This window comes from Felis catus, chromosome A3 (genome assembly GCF_018350175.1).
Source record: "Felis catus isolate Fca126 chromosome A3, F.catus_Fca126_mat1.0, whole genome shotgun sequence".
Classification (NCBI taxonomy): domain Eukaryota; kingdom Metazoa; phylum Chordata; class Mammalia; order Carnivora; family Felidae; genus Felis; species Felis catus.
The window spans coordinates 103,985,587-104,006,969 of record NC_058370.1 but is presented as its reverse complement, the minus strand read 5'-3'; the positions used below and the strand labels follow the sequence as shown (position 1 = coordinate 104,006,969).

The 21,383-nt window shown below is 41.6% G+C and overlaps 1 protein-coding gene across 1 annotated transcript in view; it reads left to right on the top strand.

Moving 5' to 3' along the window:
• ACOXL (acyl-CoA oxidase like) overlaps positions 1-21,383 on the top strand; it is a 375,298-nt gene that overhangs the window by 241,323 nt on the left and 112,592 nt on the right. The window contains 1 exon segment of the mRNA XM_045054588.1: positions 12,821-12,930. Coding sequence (XP_044910523.1) covers positions 12,821-12,930 — 110 coding nt within the window.

The window sequence follows — 21,383 nt, the reverse complement described above, 5'->3', positions numbered from 1 at the left end:
GAAAGTCTAAAAGATACGGATGATCAAACAGGGAAATCAATGACATTCCTGAAAGAGAAAACAGAGAAGACAGAGAGGCAGACAAAATTAGAGAAATAAAAGAAGAAAATCCCCCACATCTGAAGAAAGGCACAAGTCTTGAAATTGTCAGGACCTAATGGAAAAGGTCACAGCCTAAAAGCAGCCTAGAGAATTTCAGATCACCAGGTAAGGACAAAGAGAAAGTCCCTAAATCCTAGACTGAAAAAAACTTCAGGTTACTTACCAAGAAAAGAGAGCAGATTGACTCAGTCCTCTTAGCAGCAGTGCTGAAGGCTGAAACAGTACTTCTCAAGTCTAACACACCCACACATCCCTAGAGATCCAGTTTACATTCAGATTCTGGGGTGGGTCTGGGGTTCTGTATTTCCAGCAAGCTCCTTGCTGAGACTGCTGGCTTGCAGACCACATTTTGAGTGGCAAGAGTCTAAAATAAAATGAAACAATGCTTTTAGAATTTGGAAGAAAGTGGAGCTCCTGGCTGGTTCAGTCAGTAGAGCATGTGACTCAGTCTTGGGGTTGTTTGAGATCCATGTTGGGTGTAGAGATTTCTTTAAAAAAAAATGAATTTGGGAATGAAGTTATCCTGAATGTAAAATTTCATAGGTAGCCACATTATTAATCAAATATGAGACAAAATAAAGACGTATATATATTCAGTTGCTCAGTGAGTTTACCTGCCATGTACTTCCTGAAAAGTATTACTTGTCGACGAACTGCAGAAAAGCATAAAAGGAATTAAGAATTATAAAGAAATGTGTGCCTTGTGGAGCTAATCCCAGGGGAGTATGTATAAAGAAATACCTGGATAGTAGTTGTGTGGCAAGTCTGGAACACGATTAGTCCAAATTAGAACAGGAAGTCAGAGGGATCAAAAGAATGGCTTCAAGAGGGAAATTATTTCGGTTCAACAAATAGAATGATTAAGAAATAGGAAGATCTTAGTGATATGATGGAAAAGGCATATGTTTCTTCTTGAAACAAGGTGATGGGGTGGGGGCGGGGGGAATCCATTAAGATTCCAGGAAAAATAAAACCACTCAAAAGAAGCATGCTCCAGATACGAAGCAAACTACAACATGACATGAGAATCTGTTTCACCTTGACACTTGAAAGCTTCTCCTTCTAGCAGAACAAAACCCACTTAAAAATGGTTGTTTTTGGAGTGAGGCCCTAGAGAAAAGGGATTGGGCAAGAGACTTTTACTTTTTACTTAAGACCACTTAGTATGGCTTGAAGTTTAAAAATTGGGTATATTTAAAACCATTAAAAAAAATCCCTCCTTTAAGTATAAGAAGTGAGGAAAGAGAAGGAATGAAGAGTACCAAAAAAGGAAGACCTCTCTGAGAGAGAGAACAAAGGCCGGTGTGTTTCTCTCTCTGTCACACACACACACACACACACACACGCACATGCATGCACACCCCTTACCCTCCAGCCCTAGTGTTCTCCCCCCCTCCGCCACTGGAGAGAATTCCACATTCTCCTAGACAGCTGGGACCTCAGGGGTTAGAATGGGGCCTTGAGACCAGTATGATGTTAGATGAGGATAGAGCATTGGCTGAACCTGGACTCCCCCTGTTCCTGGAAGGACCCATGCAGTAAACTGGAAAGAACATTCTCTCTGGGGTCCCAACCTTCTGGTTGTAGCTGAGCAGCAGGTGGTGAGGTTGAGATGACAGAAGGAGAAAAGTGCAGATACCCCTGAAATCAAAGGTGAGATTTGGGTCAAACCCAATTACAGGGTCCTGGAGCACCAGTTCTAAAGGGCTTGAGATCTGGATGGCAAAAGCAGGGGTCTAAGGAGCGGCTGGTACAGGGGTTGATGGGGCTGTGGATAACACGTCTGCTTACCTGAAGGATCAGCTGCCTTCTTATTCTGAGGGCTCTTGGGGAGAAAGAAGAAAGGGGTAGGCTGAGGGCCTGCTGGACCCAGCAGAATCAAGGGCAAATGGTTCAAGGGATCTTCCCCAAGACCTGCAGATAGGGTTATGCCCAGAATCACCTCTGATGATGGCAGTAAAAATTAAGGGGAAGTGCATGAAATGAGACCAGAGAGGCAGGCAGAGGCTGCCTAGTGAAGGATGTGAAGGTTATGGATGGGGCAGCCAAGAGTAGGGTTGGGACCAAGTCTCACCCTCCAGGAAGGTGGTGGTGCCCAGGCCAGGGTGGTGGCATTGAAATGGAGTGAGGAGGACAGCTTGAAGATCTGCTTAGGGGATAGAACTGATATGAAGTATTTACAAAATGTGATCATTGGGGGAACTTGGAGGGACTTGGGGGCAATGCCCTCTTAGAAAAGCTAACCAAAGTAATTTGAACAGGCATTCTGTTTTTCTATTTTTTTTAATCCAATGACCAATACACAAAGCTGGCATCATTGTTTTTTCAAAACCAGATGTTTTAGCAGCTAAATATTGAACCCTGTCCTCGAGGACCCCACGTGTGAGATTTTGAAGAAAGGGAGCCTTCTGAATCTGGCCTACTTGTTTATCTTTCCTTCTCTGCTCCCCAAAGTGACTTCATTTTCTGTACAGTGAGATTGGTCTTGGCATTGTTTTTCAAGTTGGGATCTATGAGTTCTTTATAAGAACGTGTTAATTATTTGTTTTAATTCTGATGATAATCTAAACAGAAATAATCTAAGTGAGTTATGTCAGTTGTCTGGATAACAACCACAAAACCAGAGACTGCCAGGGGATGCTGGCCTTCGTCTTCATATTTGCAAGCCCTTTGGCACCAAATAACATTCACCTTGGTCACCAGGAACCAATGAAGAAGGAACTGATATAGGTTTTCTATGACTAAAACAAGGTCTTTGTGCCAGGTGAAGGCCAACGGGTTGGTATGATGTGCTGTTAACGGAAGGTTTCGTAGTCAGAGACTGGAAGGAGAAGGGCCTTTGCCCGCAGCCCCCAGCGGCATGGGGCATAGCCCATCCATAGGAACCCCCACGGCCAGGGAGGGCCAAGTTCATGCTGCAAAACAGTCTGCCACATGTTATTAGGTCTGTTGATGTGAATCTCATTAGTTTTATAGTTTTGCTTGTATTTAATTTCATAGTTTATAATTGAACAAGAGCCACAAACATAAGGTGTTTATATCTGGTTAAATGTTTGAACATGTTTAAGGAACATTATAATTTGAAACAACTTAAGTCAACATTGGGGGTTAAGGAGAATTCTTGTTTTCCTTCAGAAGGGGTTTGTGCCTTACTCAAGATGTAGAAAACTTCATCGGATTTCTTTTTTGTTTCGTTTTAACATTCTCCGTATTCCCATTTATTTCTTTTGCTGCAGACTTAAAACTTCAGTTGCTTTACCTTTTAAATAGAAGAAAATAAGTGTACCAGGAATATCTCTTCCAACTACCCTGGACATTTTGTTGTTGTTAGGGGGTGGACTTCAGGAGAAGCTGGACACATGTGTGGTGCACTACAGGGAAACTTGGCCTCAAGGGGCAGATATGAGCGCGTGGAGCCGGAGGGGAGGCAAGGGTTGGAGGATGGGGCTGAGAAGGCCTGGGACAGCAGCAGCAGCCCTGTACAGGGGAACATGGACAAACTAGTCAGGGAGTTCAACTTGGACCCAGCTGCTGGTGGGACTACCAGTCCCACTGGTAATAGAATACACACCAACATGGTCTACACCATAAGAATGTGTATCATCCTCCATGGTAACCTGAGAGCTGACTCAGTGGCCTGTTTGTCCTTAAGGCCCAAGCCTCTTTCTAGCATTCAACTCCAGTGACAGGAGTGGTTCCTGGGTGGTCTCATCTGCATCTTAGAGGACATTCCAGAAACCTTGTGCGGAAGCCCTCCGCTAAATTCCTCTCAGGTCCCACTGGCTAGGACTGTGCAGCTTGCCAATGCCTTAGCTGCAGGGGAACTGGGGGGGGGGGGTGGTGAGCACTGGGCATTTTCCACCTCTTTAGTGAGAGAAGGTGTGGGCCAGAAAGAAAAGACTATGTGGGGGTCAATGGCAGCTAGTCGCAGATAGCTGACCAGTAGCATCTGTCCTGCGAGGTAGGTATGCTCCTGAGCTGGGCTCCACCATTCAGGGAGAAATGGGCTGGCCACAGATGGCTGATTTATGAGGCTAGGCAGTGGGAGTCGGGGCCCATCTCCAGGCTCCCTACAACTGGCTACATAGGGATCCTTGGGATCCTTGGATGAGGCTCACACCAGGGGTCACCAGATCAAGGGTCTTCAGAGCCAGGCAGAGATCTATGTAACTGCAGTAGGCCCCTGAAATCTCAGAGTGCAGTGGGGAACTGGGGCAGATGTGGGCCCCTGCCCCTCTCCAGGAGGCTGCTGCTACTTACTTCCCACGGACTGCTGCCTTAAGGGAACATGGGTTCAGGCTTCCCATAAATTCCAATTTTTCAAGAGAAGAGGAAACACATCATTGGTTTTTAATGTGACATGGTGGGGGAGGAGGAGGTCAAAGAAAACATGTCTGTGGGGTGCACTGAGCCATAGGGCCTGGCACTCAGTAGGTTGCAGACCTCCTAGCGTTAGCCTGCTCACCTCCTTTGAAAGCTTCTGTTCTAGCAAACATGGCCCCAGAAGCTGATAGATGAGGTTGTGCCTATCCCTGGAGGGGGGAGTGCCAACAAGGGGGTAAGTTTTTAAGAGTTCCCTTCCTGCAAAAAATGAACTATTGGGACCTCATCAAGTTAAAAAGCTTCTGCACAGTGATGCAAACAATCAACAAAACTAAAAGGCAACTGATGGAATGGGAGAAGATATTTACAAATGAAATATCAGATAAAGGATTAGTATCCAAAATCTATAAAGAACTTGCCAAACTCAACACCCAAACAACATACAATCCAGTGAAGAAATGGGCAGAAGACATGAATAGACACTTTTCTAAAGAAGACATCCAGATGGCCAAAGGACACATGAAAAAGATGCTCAATGTCATTCATCATCAGGGAAATACAAATCAAAACCACACTGAGATACCACCTCATGCCAGTCAGAGTGGCTAAAATGAACAAATCAGGAGACTATGGATGCTGGAGAGGATGTGGAGAAACAGGAACCCTCTTGCACTGTTGGTGGGAATGCAAACTGGTGCAGCCACTCTGGAAAACAGCATGGGGGTTCCTCAAAAAATTAAAAAGAGAACTACCCTCCAACCTAGAAATAGCCTACTATGAATTTATCCAAAGGATACAGGAGTGCTGATTCACAGGGACACGTGTACCCCAAAGTTTATAGCAGTGCTTTCAACAATAGCCGAATTATGGAAAGAGCCTAAATTTCTGTCAACTGATGAATGGATAAAGAAGGTGTAGTTTATATATACAATGGAATACTACTTGGCAATGAGAAAGAATGAAATCATGCCATTTGTAGCAACGTGGATGGTACTGGAAGGTATTATGTTGAGTGAAGTAAGTCAGCCAGAGAAAGACAGATATATGTTTTCACTCATATGTAGAACATGAGAAACATAACAGAAGACCATGGGGGAAGGGAAAGGGAAAAATGTTTCAAACAGAGAAAGAGGAAGACAAACCATGTGCCCAGTGGCCTTTGAATTTCCTCTGTCACCCTCATCCCATTATTCTGTCCTACTGACCGTTCCTGACTGTCTCCCCAGCATTCTGGGGTTCTAGCATTCTCTTGGTATCCCCAATGCCCAGCAAAGAACCTGCCACCCAGGAGGTGCGGTGTAGGTGTGGGAGTATTAAACAGGTGGACCGTGGGTTTAAGTCCTAGTGCCACCACTTTCTAGCTGTGTGACCCTGGCAGGCTGACCTCTCTAGGCCTCAGTTGCCTTTCTAGGTGATGGGATGATTCTACCCAAAGTTGTCAGGAGGATTAAATTAATCATTCCACTTACAGAGTTTGGAACAGCCCTTAGCCTTACTAGATGACCCAAAAAAAAAAAAAAAAAAAAAAAAAAAAAAAGGAAGCTGTTACCATTAGGTACTGAACAAATGAATGAACAAATAAATAAAGCTTATCCATGCCCCTTGAAGGACAGATGTCTCTTATTCATCTTTGTGATCCCCACTATACTCAATATAGACAGTAGGTGCCTTGTACACAGTGTGTGCTCCATAAATGTGGGTGGGATGAAGGAAGAAAACCACAAAGATGTACTTTATTTCCTACTGGGAGGAGACATTGGGAAAATAAGTTAAATGTGATCCAGGTTTAACGACAACAACTACAACAACAACAAAACCTCCCGAAAACTGATCGCTCCTAAGTTCTACTGAGCAGTGCATGAATTTTTGCTGAGCTTATATCACTGCTTTGGATTCATCCATCCTTCTAAAGTATTAAGTTCAAATCCATGTTGAAGGCCCAGCAATTACTCACGGCATCGTACATGTGGGTTTATCTGTTAAAATAGCTCTTCCTCTTTTCTCCTCGCTCTCCTATCCCTACCTTCCTTTTCCCTCTTCTTCCCTCTTCCCTCTTCCTTCCTTCCTTCCTCCCTCTGTCCCTCCCTGGCTCCCTCTCTCCCTCTCTCCTTTCCCTTCCTTCCTTCCTTCCTTCCTTCCTTCCTTCCTTCCTTCCTTCCTTCCTTCCTTCCTCCCTCCCTCCCTCCCTCCCTTTCTTCCTTCCTTTTCTTCTGGGCAGGGAATTTTTAAAGATTCTCCTCAAAGAAATCTCACTTTGATGGGATGTCTAGCACCTTAAAGAGGAAAAAAGTTAAGGGCTTAGAGAATCGTGTCCACTTGGCTTTTTCTCACAGCCTCACACCCTGAGTGGCACCTAAGCTGTCCTCAGGAACCTAGAGTTGCCAGATGTAGTTGTAATAAAGATACAGGACACGCAGTTCCATTTGCGTCTGGCAATCCTACTGAGGTCCTGAGGGCCAAGTCCAGCTTTGTGGGGTGAAACCTGTATAGTTGTGTGAGACCTCATTCTAGGAAGGGCCTATGCTTGGTTTAATACTCTGCTCTCACCATCTTGAAATTCTTAATAATTTTTGAGCAAGGGACCCTGCATTCTCATTTTGCACTGGGCTCCAAATTACATAGCCAGTCCCGCCTAGGGCATGATTTGGGACCCCGATGCCATAAGTATTGCCCCTTTGAGTGGCTCCATCCCCCTATACGGCTCAAGCCTGAGTGCAGCCCCACTTCCTGGCTCGTCCTTGTTACGTAATGGATGATATCTGGGGGGTTTTCCTAAGACACCATGTTTTCTATTCTAATTGGTTCTCAGGATTTCTGTCTTGGCAGCCGATACCACTTGTTAAGACTTTTTCATCCAAGTTTCACTGTACCTGGCATAAATCAGTGAGGTACTTAGTATATAGAAATGCTAGTTGCTTCATAGGTACCTTGAAAAGCCATTTGACCTAAAAAAAAATAAGTTTTATTGATGCTATATAATCAGTGTTGCCTGATACATATGATATTCATTATAAATGCATGTTTATGATGTCATTATTCTGCACAATTGCTTAGACTCATAGTTTCCAAATGTTGGCTGTAGATTAGCGTGATTCCTCCTGCAGATGGGATCTTTTTTAAAAGGCAAGAACATGGCTGTTCTGACTACTCAGGCCCCTAGAGTTCCCTTAAGAAAGGGGTTCCTGAGCAGGTGCGCTGGGAATGAATCAAGTATATGGAAGAAAAATAGTATTCATATTTAGAACCAGAGAACTAACTGTGCAGATAACCACAGAAACAACATGACCACGAAAACAGTCACCTAGAAAGAAATAACATCACAAGTTGTCTTAAGAAAATCTTGTGTAAGTATTCAAAACACCAGACTTAGATAAGGGTGTAATAGCTTGTATTACAAGATAATATTTCACTTCCCAAAATGATCTACTACTGGGTTCATTTTTCTTTTTCTTTTTTTAACTTTATTTATTTTGAGACGGGGGGGGGAGGGGAGTGTAAATGGGGAAGGGCCACAGAGAGGGAGAGAGGGAGAATCCCAAGCACTGTTAGTGCAGAGCCCAGCGTGGGACTTGAACTCGTGAACTGAACCATGAGATCATGACCTGAGTTGAAATCAAGAGTCAGATGCTTAACCGACTGAGGTTCCCTGGGTTCATTTTTAAATAATGAAATCTCTACTATAACTAAGATAGTCAATGTGTAAAGATTATATTGAATTTCCTGATTTGGGGTAGTCATTATTACTGTCAAAGATATCACTTTGGGAGGAACCTGAGTGATGACTACATAAAACCTCTCTGTACTATGTTAGGTTTTCAACTTTTTGTGGGTCTATAATTATTTTAAAATAGGAAGTTAAAGTATGTGTATATGTATGTGTACACACACACACACACACACACACACACACACACACACCCCATAGCATATTATAATGTATTTAGGAGCACATCTATGAGTGAAAACAAACACATCTTCATGGCATGCCCAGTCAAAATGGTGACTGATCTCTTTGCCTCTCTGGTCATTTATCAAATAAAGTGTTGGAGTTAGAGACTGTAATGCCCAAACAGCATGGTAGCTGATAGCTTTAGTCATTTAATCTCTCAACAAGGGATATCAACAGCAGGAAATAAACTTGTTTTTACATCATATTTTCTTGTCTCATGACCTAAAAGAGGAGGAAAGAAGCCAAGAGCCAGGAACAAAAGGGAAAGAAAAGGGAGCAAAGATCCAAAATGACCAATCTGCCAGCGCCCAACTTGTCTGTTTTTTTTTTTTTCTCTTAAATTTAGCCCCTGAGCTGGATTATTGTATCATTCTAATTTTAATTCTAGCCCAGGTGAGTTATTTTTTTCCAATTTAAGTTGCTTAAATCCGAAAGGTGGAAGCAGTGACAAAAAGGAAAGGAAATGATTAAGGAATGGAGCAGGTTGGATGAGATATTGAAAACAGGAAGGGGATTGATTTATTTATTCATTCATTCAAGAAAGATCCTTCCGCTTTCCATTCCGTGTTGCCCGTTGTCTGACGACAGAAGAATGAACCAACTGTGACCTGGCATTTACCTTACAGGCAGTAAAAAGGTAAGAAGCCAAGAAACAAGTTGCTTTGCTCTTTATCATCAGGCAGCAATTACTGCTATGAAGGAAAATAGAGGAAGGTAAAGATACAGAAGGGTGGAAATCAGAGAAAGGAATTTTTAATGCTTGGAATGATGTTGCTCTTGTAACACAAGGGATGTGGAATTATAGCCATCATAAATTTAATAGATTAGCAAAAACAAAGAAGGTACACTTAATCCTAGCGATGTGTCAGTGAAAGCAAACTTGATCACTGTATAATTTGAATTCTAGTTAAAGTTAGTTAATTTCTCCCCTCCCATTTTTCCCATTGCTGGGAGTGTTTTGATGTTTACACTTGTTTTGTATAGCAGCGGACATAAAAATGTTCATGTCCTTTAACCCATAATACAGTACTGTGATTCTTTCTTTTTTTATTTTTTTTTTAACGTTTATTTATTTTTGAGACAGAGAGAGACAGAGCATGAACGGGGGAGGGACAGAGAGAGAGGGAGACACAGAATCAGAAGCAAGCTCCAGGCTCTGAGCCGTCACCCCAGAGCCTGATGCGGGGCTCGAACTCACGGACCGCGAGATCGTGACCTGAGCCGAAGTCGGACGCTCAACCGACTGAGCCACCCAAGTGCCCCTACAGTACTGTGATTCTTAAACGTATTGGACCTAATGCCCTCTTTTTTGTAAACAATATTTTGTAATACCCCCTCTACTATCCTGAAATGAAATCATGGATACTATAACTTATCTGGAGATATAATCTCAAGAATTCAAGACAATATTTCAAAGAAACAAAAGGAATTTGTAATAAACATAACAACACAGTAAGACAATGTCTGGAAGCCAATGCATGGGATTACCATGGCAGCCTCCAGCAGAGACCGAAGCCCAGGGATAAGGACGTGTCACAACTGGGAACATCAACCAGCTTGCACGTCACTGGCCTGAAGCAAGTTCTGTGGCCACCCCTAACTTCAGAGAGCAAGGGACTTTAGTCCTTCCATGGGTCTGGGATGGGAAGAACCTGAAAGCTTTGGTATAAATGAGTTAGGCTCTGGGCTATCAATTGGCTGCATGGGTTTGACCACATGGGTTTTGACAGGACCCTGGATGTGGCACGATCCCCTGCTGGTTAAGACGAGCCAATGAATAATTGCATGACTGGCTCTGCCCAGCACTGCCAATAAAGCTCCCCTAGGCAGATCTGCCTTGACAAGTTTCTAGCATCTTTCTTATAAGCCGGGTGGTCCTTTACAAGGATCTTTGCATCACATGAGGTCATGTGATTTATTCTCAGGTAATAACAACAACAAAAAAGGGACAATGAATGCTATTCGTCTGAATATACTGATATCAAATTAATGACAGTATAAAATTGGAAACAATCTAAATAAGTGAATAGGACTCTTTAATTAGCTGTGATGGTTCCAAACAAAAAATATTGCACAGCCATTAAACAGATAATTAGGATCAGAGACAGCAGTGTGAACCAGAAATATCACTTAAGATATACTGTTGACTGAAAGTATATACAACATTTTATATAATCTCTATAGAAACATAAATGTATCTGAAACAAAGAAGGAAATATTCTTTTTTTAATTTTTTTATTTTATTTTTTTCACTATATGAAATTTATTGTCAAATTGGTTTCAATACAACACCCAGTGCTCATCCCAAAAGGTGCCCTCCTCAATACCCATCACCCACCCTCCCCTCCCTCCCACCCCCCATCAACCCTCAGTTTGTTCTCAGTTTTTAAGAGTCTCTTATGCTTTGGCTCTCTCCCACTCTAACCTCTTTTTTTTTTCCTTCCCCTCCCCCGTGGGTTTCTGTTAAGTTTCTCAGGATCCACATAAGAGTGAAACCGCATGGTATCTGTCTTTCTCTGTATGGCTTATTTCACTTAGCATCACACTCTCCAGTTCCATCCACGTTGCTACAAAGGGCCATATTTCATTCTTTCTCATTGCCACGTAGTACTCCATTGTGTATATAAACCACAATTTCTTTATCCATTCATCAATTGATGGACATTTAGGCTCTTTCCATAATTTGGCTATTGTTGAGAGTGCTGCTATAAACATTGGGGTACAAGTGCCCCTATGCATCAGTACTCCTGTATCCCTTGGGTAAATTCCTAGCAGTGCTATTGCTGGGTCATAGGGTAGGTCTATTTTTAATTTTCTGAGGAACCTACACAGTGTTTTCAGAGTGGCTGCACCAATTTGCATTCCCACCAACAGTGCAAGAGGGTTCCCGTTTCTCCACACCCTCTCCAGCATCTATAGTCTCCTGATTTGTTCATTTTGGCCACTCTGACTGGCGTGAGGTGATATCTGAGTGTGGTTTTGATTTGTATTTCCCTGATAAGGAGCGACGTTGAGCATCTTTTCATGTGCTTGTTGGCCATCCGGATCTCTTCTTTAGAGAACTGTCTATTCATGTTTTCTGCCCATTTCTTCACTGGGTTATTTGTTTTTCGGGTGTGGAGTTTGGTGAGCTCTTTATAGATTTTGGATACTAGCCCTTTGTCCAATATGTCATTTGCAAATATCTTTTCCCATTCCGTTAGTTGCCTTTTAGTTTTGTTGGTTGTTTCCTTTGCTGTGCAGAAGCTTTTTATCTTCATAAGGCCCCAGTAATTCATTTTTGCTTTTAATTCCCTTGCCTTTGGGAATGTGTCGAGTAAGAGATTGCTACGGCTGAAAGAAGGAAATATTCTAAAGGTAGTTCTGTATGTGATTGAATCACCTATAAATTGCTACCTAACAAACCATCCCAAAATTGAGTAACTTATTTTTTTTTGATGTTTATTTACTTATTTATTTTTGACAGAGACAGAGCACAACCTGTGAGGGTACAGAGAGAGAGGGAGGGAGGGAGGGAGGGAGGGAGGGAGGGAGGGAGGGAGACACAGACTCAGAACCAGGCTCCAGGCTCTGAGCTGTCAACACAAAGCCAGATGTGGGGCTCAAACCCCAAGCTGTGAGATCATGACCTGAACCAAAGTCGGACGCTTCACCCACTGAGCCACCCAGGTGCCCCCCACATTGAGTAACTTAAAACAGCACACAATTGTTAGCTCCTGGTTCTGTGGGTCAGCAATTTGGGCTGGGTTGGGCTCATATGGTGTGGTTCTTCTGCTGGCCTTGCCTGGCCCCACTCACCCTATGGCAGTCAGCTAGAGGCTTGGCAGGCAGGTTGGTCCAAGGTGGTCTCACCAACACATCTAGCAGTTGCTGCCGACTGTTGGGTACACGTCTATCTGTAGCAGGCTAGACACGGACATCATTTTTTTTTTTTTAACAAAACTGGAAAAGCATGCGGTATGTTAGGGCCAACTTATAACTTTCAAGCTGCCGAGGGAGAGGATTGATGGAGCTTGTTTTATGGGTACATTTTAATACTATTCCCCAAAGGCCTCATCAGCCATAGAATATTAGAGGCAAAAAAGAAAATAGACCATCCGTCTGTCTGGTTCAGGGAAGGCAAGTAGGTTTTATTTGAAGTGTCGACTCAACTGCTTGGTCCCAGGACTGGCATTAAAGGCTGATGTCTCAGGTGGGCGAGAGAGCAGTAGGTAGTTAGCCAGTTAGGCAAGTTGGCCATAGGGGAGGGATGGACAGTGGCAGCGTAAGCACCACACATTGGCCATGGGAGACAGAGACCTCCGGAAGGATAGGGTTTGCATTTGATTCCTTTCAAGGAGTTTGCTAGAAGCAACTAGCCCTTCCCTGGCTCCAGCATTTAAAGACACCCTAGCACCTCTTTACATTCTTGACAAATGACTGACAAGTGATAAACTGTCTGCATAGGTTGTGGTGCGGGCACAGCTGGCTCGATATACCAAACAGCATCAAGAGAAGCCACTCTCCCCCGTGTTCCGAGACTGGGCTGAGTCTGGGAGTGACAAGCTGAGAACCAGGTACGTGACTGCTCAGGCTGTGACCGTCCTTGGCCCCCAGTGTCTTACTATCGAGCCTGAGTGCATGGAGCCTCGTCGTGGCACAACCACTCTTGTTGAAATTTTTAATATTCCATACGGACGAGCAATGCACGATTGTGGTAGCATCAGTGCTCGTTCACCCACTCCCCAACTTGAGAACCAGAGCACCGTTAGTTCTGTTCTTCCTCCTCCTGTGCCTCCTTCGTTGTGTGTCCACTGTTCCCAGCACTTCAGAGATTTTAATCCTAAGGACCTCCATGAGGTAAGTTACTGTTTCCATTTCACAGATGAGGAAACTGAGGCACAGAGGTTATTTTGCCCATGGTTACTTGCTAGGGAGTGACAGAGCTAGGATTTGAATGCGGGTGGTTTGGCTTCAGGATCCATGCTTTTGCTTGTTTTTATTGATTTTTTTAGTGTTGTCTTTAAGCTTGATAAGTAAGGGGTAGCGTATGTGGTATTCTGTAGCTTCCTGTTTTCACTCTATTCTGTGTCTAAGATTCATCTCAGCTGTTATGTGTGTGGATGAAGAACTGTTCTCTTTGTTTATAATATTTAATCATGTGTATATGTCCCCATCTACGTAGCCATTCTAATAACCAACATCAGTGGACATGAGGGTTGTGCTTTTGATATTTTGCACAAAGCGCCCGTGAAAAATCTTGCACGTTTTCTGGGTAATATGTATAAGGGTTTCTACAGGGCCTTCAAATTTAGTTGCTGTGACTCAGAATAAGAAATAAATTTTACATCAACCACTGACGCCCACACATCCATAGAGCTCCCCACTCCACACACACCCCGAATCAGACAGCACCAAAGCAAACATCTCATGAAACCTTGCTTCTCCTGTTACTCGTAATGATCTCTGATAGTTTTCAATTTTATTTTTTAAAAATACTGACCTCAATCCTTTAAACTGATTTCACAACCAATTAGAGATGTGCAATCCGTTGTTTGAAAAACACTCCTCAGTAGTACATAGGAGTGAAAGTGCTGTGTTGTGGGGGGTATACCAGTGTTCAAGTTCACTAGATCAGAACAAATTATTTTTCAGAGTCATTTTGCAGATGTATACCTTCACCGGAAGCATGTGTCCTGTGGAACCATCCTCACCAACATGTGGGATTATCAGTCTTAATCAGCCTTAATACACACACACACACACACACACACACACAAAGATCTCTGACTGTGACTTTAAATTGCATTTTCCTTATTACTGTTAATTAAAGTTGAGCATGCTTTCACAAGCGTATTTGCCACTTTTATTTCCTCTCATGTGAAATGCCTGTCCATGTGTTTTGCCAGTCTTTCTTTTTCTTTCTTTTTTTTTAATTCTTACTGAGTTTTGTTGTTGTTGTTTTTGTTTTTGTTTTTTATCCTTTGTTGTTACAGACGTTACAACTACCTCCTCCAAGTTTGTGCCTTGTCTTATATTTTCTTTATGGTGCCTTTTAACATAAATTCTTAAATTACTATTGAATTTATCAATCTTTTATATTCCACACTCTGTGCATCTTGTCTACTTTGAGATCATGAAATACCGGTTTGAGCGTTTCACCTTCCACATTTAATTCTCGAGTCCATTAGAGGTTTATGCCTGTAGTGTGAGGAAGGGATCTAACTTCTTTTTTTTTGCCTCCTGTAGGGATTGTCTGTTGTTCCAGCACCACTTACCAAAGTGACTGTCTTTTACTAGTGATCTTCAGTGCCTGCTCTGGCATTCATATAGATTTCTACACATGTGGGAGGCCATTCTGGTGGTGCTTTGTTCCTAGTCTGTTTGTGTATCCTAATCCAACAATACAATACATTGTTGCAATTATACTAGATTTGTAATTATAACCTTATATTATTGTATCTAAAATATAATTCAGAGGGGCGCCTGGGTGGTTCAGTCAGTTAAGCATCTGACTTCGGCTCAGGACATGACCTCCGGTTCATGGGTTCAAGCCCCATGTCAGCCTCTGTGCTGACAGCTCAGAGCCTGGAGCCTGCTTTGGATTCTGTCTTCCTCTCTCTCTGCCCCTCTCCTGCTCACACTGTCTATCTCTCTCTCTCTCTAAACATTAAAAAAATGCGTTTTACTATAATTCAGAGTTGTGTTGACTTTTGCCCTTTCATACAAGTTTTGGAATCAGTTTGTTACATTTCTCAAAAAAAAAAAAAAAAAGAGAGAAAGAAAAAAAAAACAAAAAACAAAAACCTGCAGACACAAAAGGAAAATATTCTATGACTGTGGTTTTATGAGGCATCTAGGGTAGTCAGATTCATAGATACAGGAAGTAGAACATGGTTACAAGGGCTGGGAGGAGGAGAGAATGGGTGTTATTATTGAGCGGGTACAGAATTTCAATTTGTGATGATGAAAAAGTTCTGGAGAGGGATGGTGGTAAGGGTTGTGCACCATTGTGAATGTACTTAATGCCACTGAACTGTACTCTTGTAAAGGGTTAAAATGATTGATTTTACGTGATGTATATCTTACCACAATTTTTAAAAATCTGCTATAATTTTCTTTGAAAGTGTTTTGTCTTATAGCTTTGCAAAAAAATTGACATATTTATAAAACTGACCCTCGTCTCAAAGATTTTCGTTTTCTAAGTGTTTTCCAGAAATTTATAATTTTTTCCATACATAGTACATTCTTTGGTAGATTACTAGGTACTTTATGATTTTGTTATTGTAAAAAGAATAGTTTTGAAGTTATGTTTTTGTTGCCCATTTATTATAAATGCAGTTGACTTTTGTCTATAAACCTGATCATAAAAAATATTTCTTCTGGGTCTATAGATTCTTTGAGTGTTTTTTTAACACAGACAAGCACACCATTTGCAAATGATGACTTTTTATGCCTTTCTTTCCACTTTTTATTCCTTTTATTTTTCATGTAGAAGGTGTTCTTTTGTCTTATTCCTGGTTTTAAAAAGACTTAGCTTAACGTTTCACTATTAAGAAGGATATTTGCTGAAGCTTTTGATAGATACACTTTGCTTCCTAAGAAGCTCCACTTACTGTTATTTCTAATACATTTTTTGTCATTAGTAGGTGACAGATTTTATTGATTTTACTGCAAATGATTTTTTTGCACTTATTGAAATGACCTATTTCTTCCTTAACTTGTTAATGTGATAAATAAGCCTCATAAATCTTTTAATGTTAAACTACTCTTGCATGCTTGAGAAACATTCACTTTTGTTATGCTGCATCGTTGTTTTAATATTTTCCTGAGTTTGGCTTGCTAGTGTTGTTTTAGGGTTTTTGTTTACTTATCGGCCTACTGTTTTCCTTTCTTGTAGTTCCCTGATTTGAATTCATGTCAAGTTTTACTGGTTTCATAAAGCTATTTTGGGAGTAGTTTCTGATTTTGTGGGAGAATTTGATAAGCTATTTGAAAACTATCTGGGCCTGGGGGAATATTTAAACTACTAATTCAATTATAGTTGACCCTTGAACAAAATGGGTTTGAACTACAAAGGGCCACTTACATGCAGACTTTCTTTGATAAACATAATACAGTACTGTAAATGTATTTTCTCTCCCTTATGATTTCCTTTTTTTTTTTTCCTTTTTTAAAAATGTTTCTTTATTTTTGAGAGAGAGAATGACAGATTGCAAGTACAAGAGTGGCAGAGAGAGGAAGACAGACTCTGAAGCAGGCTCCAGGCTCTGAGCTGTCAACCTAGAGCCAACGCGGGGCTGGAACTCACGGACTGTGAGATCATGACCTGAGCCGAAGTCGGACGCTCAACCAACTGAGCCACCCAGGCGCCCCTCCCTTATGATTTTCTTAATAACATTTTCTTTTCTCTAGTTTACTGTACTATGAGAATATAGTATGTAATACATATAGCATACAAAATATGTGTTAATTGATCGTTTTTGTTATTGGTGAAGGTTCCAGACAACAGTAGGCTATGAGGAGTTAAGTTTTGGGTGAGTCAGAAGTTATATGCAAATTTTCGAGTGCACAGGGGTCAGGGTCCCGACCCTCATGTTGTTCCAGCATCAAGTGTAGTTTAATTGTTTTAAGACCATTTAGGCTTCCTCTTCTCGTGTCAGTTTTCATAAATAATATTTTCTAAGAATTTATCCACTTAGATTTGAATTTATTTGTATAAGGTTTTTCATACTGTTCACTGATTATCCTTTTAACTTCTGCTAGATCTGTAGTTATGTCCCATTTGTCACTCCTAGAATTAATTTCATGTGCTTCCTCTCTCCTTTTTTGTTGCTTAATCTTACCAGATGGTTGTTTGTTGTTGTTGTTGTTGTTATTTTAAACAACCAACTTTCCTCTTTGTTGATCCTCTCTGCGGTAACTTTGTTTTTTATTTCATTGATCTACGCTCATAAATGTTTTGTTTCCTACTTTTGAGGAGTTTATTGTGCTTTTCAACTTTTGTGCGTTTTTTAAATTGTTATTTTTATTTGGAGGAAGATTATTGGTCTCCATAACTAAAATGTGTTGAACTAATTTCCAGGGAAACTATTTATTTTAAAATGTCATTTCGGGGTGTCTGGGTGGCTCAGTAGGTTAAGCATCGAACTCTTGATTTCGGGTATGTCATGATCTCATGATTCATGGGATTGAGCCACATATCGGGCTCTGTACTGATAGCACAGATCCTGCTTGGGACTCTCTCTCCCTCTCTCTGTGCCCCCCCCAACCCCCGCCCTGCACTCACTCGCACATGTTCTCTCTCTCTCTTTCTCTCAAAATAAATAAACTTAAAAAGAAAAGAAAATGTCATTTTATCATCCTGATTTAAAACACGGGAAACGGGTGCCTGGGTGGCTCAGTTGATTAAGTGTCCAACTTCAGCTCAGGTCATGATCTCACAGTTCATGAGTTCGAGCCCTGCATCGGGCTCTGTGCTGACAGCTTAGAGCCTGGAGCCTGCTTCAGATTCTGTGACTCCTTCCCTGTCTGCCCCTCTCCTGTTCACACTCTGTCTCTCTCTCTCTCTCTCTCTCTCTCAAAAAAATAAAAATAATAAAAATAAAACATGGGAAACACAATAAATAATAGTGTGTGGCACTTTTCATGTCTATTAGCCTAAAGTGAAATTAAGAAATATGTAATCTGTCCTTTTTTTTCTTTTTTCTCTCTCCCTTTCTTTCTCCCTTTCTTTCTTTCTTTCTTTCCTTCCTTCCTTCCTTCCTTCCTTCCTTCCTTCCTTCCTTCCTTCCTTTATACTGGTCAGGTTCCTGTTTTTTCAAACCCTAATCTATCTTAAAGCTTGAAAACATCAGCTCCCATATTCTAGGACTGTTTCGCTTAACTCGTTATTAGTTGTAATGTCTCAATTTGTCCTTGCACATTCTGTAAAGCCACTGCGTCTTTTTAATATTTCTAGCCCTGAGTGGGCAATGGATAGTACTGTTAGCTTCCCCCCCCCTCCCCGATTCTTCAGTTTGAAAATTATCCAACATATAAGGAGTTGAAAGAACAGTACAACTCTCATCGGAATCAGCTCCGTTCGTTCAGGAAACTTGTTCCCAAACTGACAGCACATCATCTGCCCTTTCATTTCTTTTCCACATAGCAGAGCAGGGCTCTTTTCCATCATTTTGAAGGCACAGCAGACCCTCACCCATATGCAAATTTATATTCGTGGCAAATTTTCCAGGATAGACTTGAGATGTGCCAAAGGCAGTATTCCACTTGTAAATATTTGGAAAGTTCCAGTCCATTTATTTTTGTCTCACTTGTTAACCTCTAAAACAGTATACATCTCTGTCCAACATGTTTTCAGTGCCCTGGGCACTTCTGTCAGCGTCGGCGATGCAGCAGTGACTGTGGGTTCTCAGCCTTCATGGAACCTACAATCAGATGGCGGTCATATTGACAACTCATGAGAGACGTACCCACGAGCAGGCGGGGGCATGAAGAAGGATGGGCTGAGGACTTCCGGGTGCCCTGAAATGCCTCCAAGTAGGCAGTCATTTGTGTGGACACTCAGAAGCTACCCATTCATCTGGACTGTGGGAGGAATTAGTCTCCAGAGACTAGGTGAGGGAGGCAGGGTGTGGCTCTGAGAGTGGCTATAGCTGGTTATGCAAACAGCTGAGTTCTGTCCCCTTGTCCTGATGAATGCTGCCTCTCCCCTCCCCCTGGGACTGCCTCTCCCTCTCTCTCTGGGGCTGCCAGCGGAGCTCTGGCTGCCCTCATCACCCCCATGGATCCTTAGGAGGTGTGGGAGCGGAGGAAGTTGAAGTTCTGCATTATGCTGAAAAGTTTTACCATGTTGTATTATGAACATTTTCAAGTATTGACCAAATTGAAAGACGTGTAGTGAACATTCATAAACCCACCATATAGATTCTACTATTAACATGTTACTGTGCTTGTTATATCACATGTATATCCATGTATCAATTCCTCAGCGCACTTATCAACTCATCTTTTTTTCCCTGGGGCATGTCAAACTAAACAGCTGACATCAGCATACTTCTAAATGATTCAGCATGAACATTATTCACTAGAGTTTAAAATTTGGTTACAGTTTTCTTCTTCCTTTGTAGAACTTACATACAGTGAAATACACAAATCTTAACTGTGCATTAACTGAATTTTGACAAATGCAGATATATGCCTGTATAACTCTTGTTAAGTAATAGGTCACTAGCACCACTCCAGAAAGTTCTCTTGTGTCCCTTTTCAGTCATTTCCTGTGACCACCTCCCCAGATGCAGCCACTAATCTGATATTTTTCTACCACAGATTAGTTTATCCTGTTTTAGAATTTCGTATAAGTGGAACCATACGGTATGTATTTTTTGTGGCTGGCTTACTGACATGACATAATGCTTTCTGAGATTCATTCATGTTGTCATGTGTTCTAGCTTGTTCCTTTTTATTGCTGAGTAGTATTCTATTTTATGGATATACTAGGATTTGCTTTCCATTTTCTTATTGATGGAGAGACACATGGGATGTTTTGAATTTTTCATTCTTCTGAGTAGCTCTGCTGTGAATATTCATATGCAAGCCTTTTTGTGAAGATATGTTTTTTTTCTCTTAGGTAAATAGTAGGAGTGGAATTGCTGGGTCATAGCATATGTGTTTCTTTAGTTTTATGAGAAACTATGAGAACTTTTTCCAAAGTGGTTTGCCATTCTACACCTCATCAACAAGTATGAGAGTTCTGGTTGCTCCATATCCTTGTCAACATTTGATGATGTCAGTATTTTAATTATAGTCATTCTGGTGGACATATAATGCTACCTCGCTGTGGTATTCATTTGCATTTCCTTGATGACTGATGATGTGCATTCAAATTTAACTTAAATTTAGAGTCATTTCGACCTTCTTATAAAATACAAGGAGGTTGCCTTTAGCGATATCCCTAATTTTAAGAGTCTTCACAGTTTTTTATGCTGGGTGAGTTCCTAAAGCTGTGTGATGTGGTTGTGCTTGGCATGTGACTCATGATAGGGCAGGTGGATGAGATCCACATCCTGTAGCACATGTAGTTCACAACCTCAAGTGGATAGTATTACACAGTAAACATTACAAAAAAGATAGGTTCTAATAACAAAATTCACAGTCTCTAGGCTTCATAGTAAGTCTCTAGAATGACTGAAACATACTTTTCAATACAATGTGAGAGTTCTTTCATTTTTTGTTAAGTAAACTAGGACAGAAGCTCAACTTTCTAATGACCAGATTCAGAATAAGTATTGATACAAGTTAAATTTCCTGATAATTGGCATGAAAATGACCTCCCATCTTTCCTGTCTACATGGAGGGAAATTATTAATTCAGTGCTTGGCATTCTCAAAAGCACTGTATCAATTGCTTCTTAATGTTTCTCTTATGGCTTCTGATTAAGCAACAACAGCTACTTGTGGGTTTAATTTTAATTAATGAAACTCTAAATTATTTGGGTCTTATGACAACTTATTTTCCAAGAATATGGGGCGAGGGGCCACAAAGGTGTGGCTAAGTTATGGGAAGCCATAAGTATGAATTAAGCCCTTCACTGTCTGTCCAAGTTCCAAAGACAGAAATTTCATGGGGCAGAGGATGGGAGGGTGCAAAATTAGCACAAAAGTCAGAGCCACATGAAAAGCCTGCAGGGCTTTAAGGGAGACAGGTGTTTTGAGTCTCTTTATGCCAAAGTCTCTTACCTCCCCTGTGCCTCAGTTTCCTCATTGCCAGATGGGGAAGATAGAAATGACTACCTGCTGAAGAGAGTCATTATCTCTGCAGGACACTCTACCCTGCACTTGCCCACAGCCCCGCTCACTGACCTCTCGGCCTCCTCTTTCCTCAAATACAAATGTTCCCTAAGACAAAACGCGAGCCTGAGCGTGTTCTGCCCATGTGACCTTGAGCAGGTCGCTGAAACTTGCTGAGCCTCAGTTTCCCCAAACTATACATTGAATAATTATAGTATCTGCATCGTAGAAATTTTGAGATT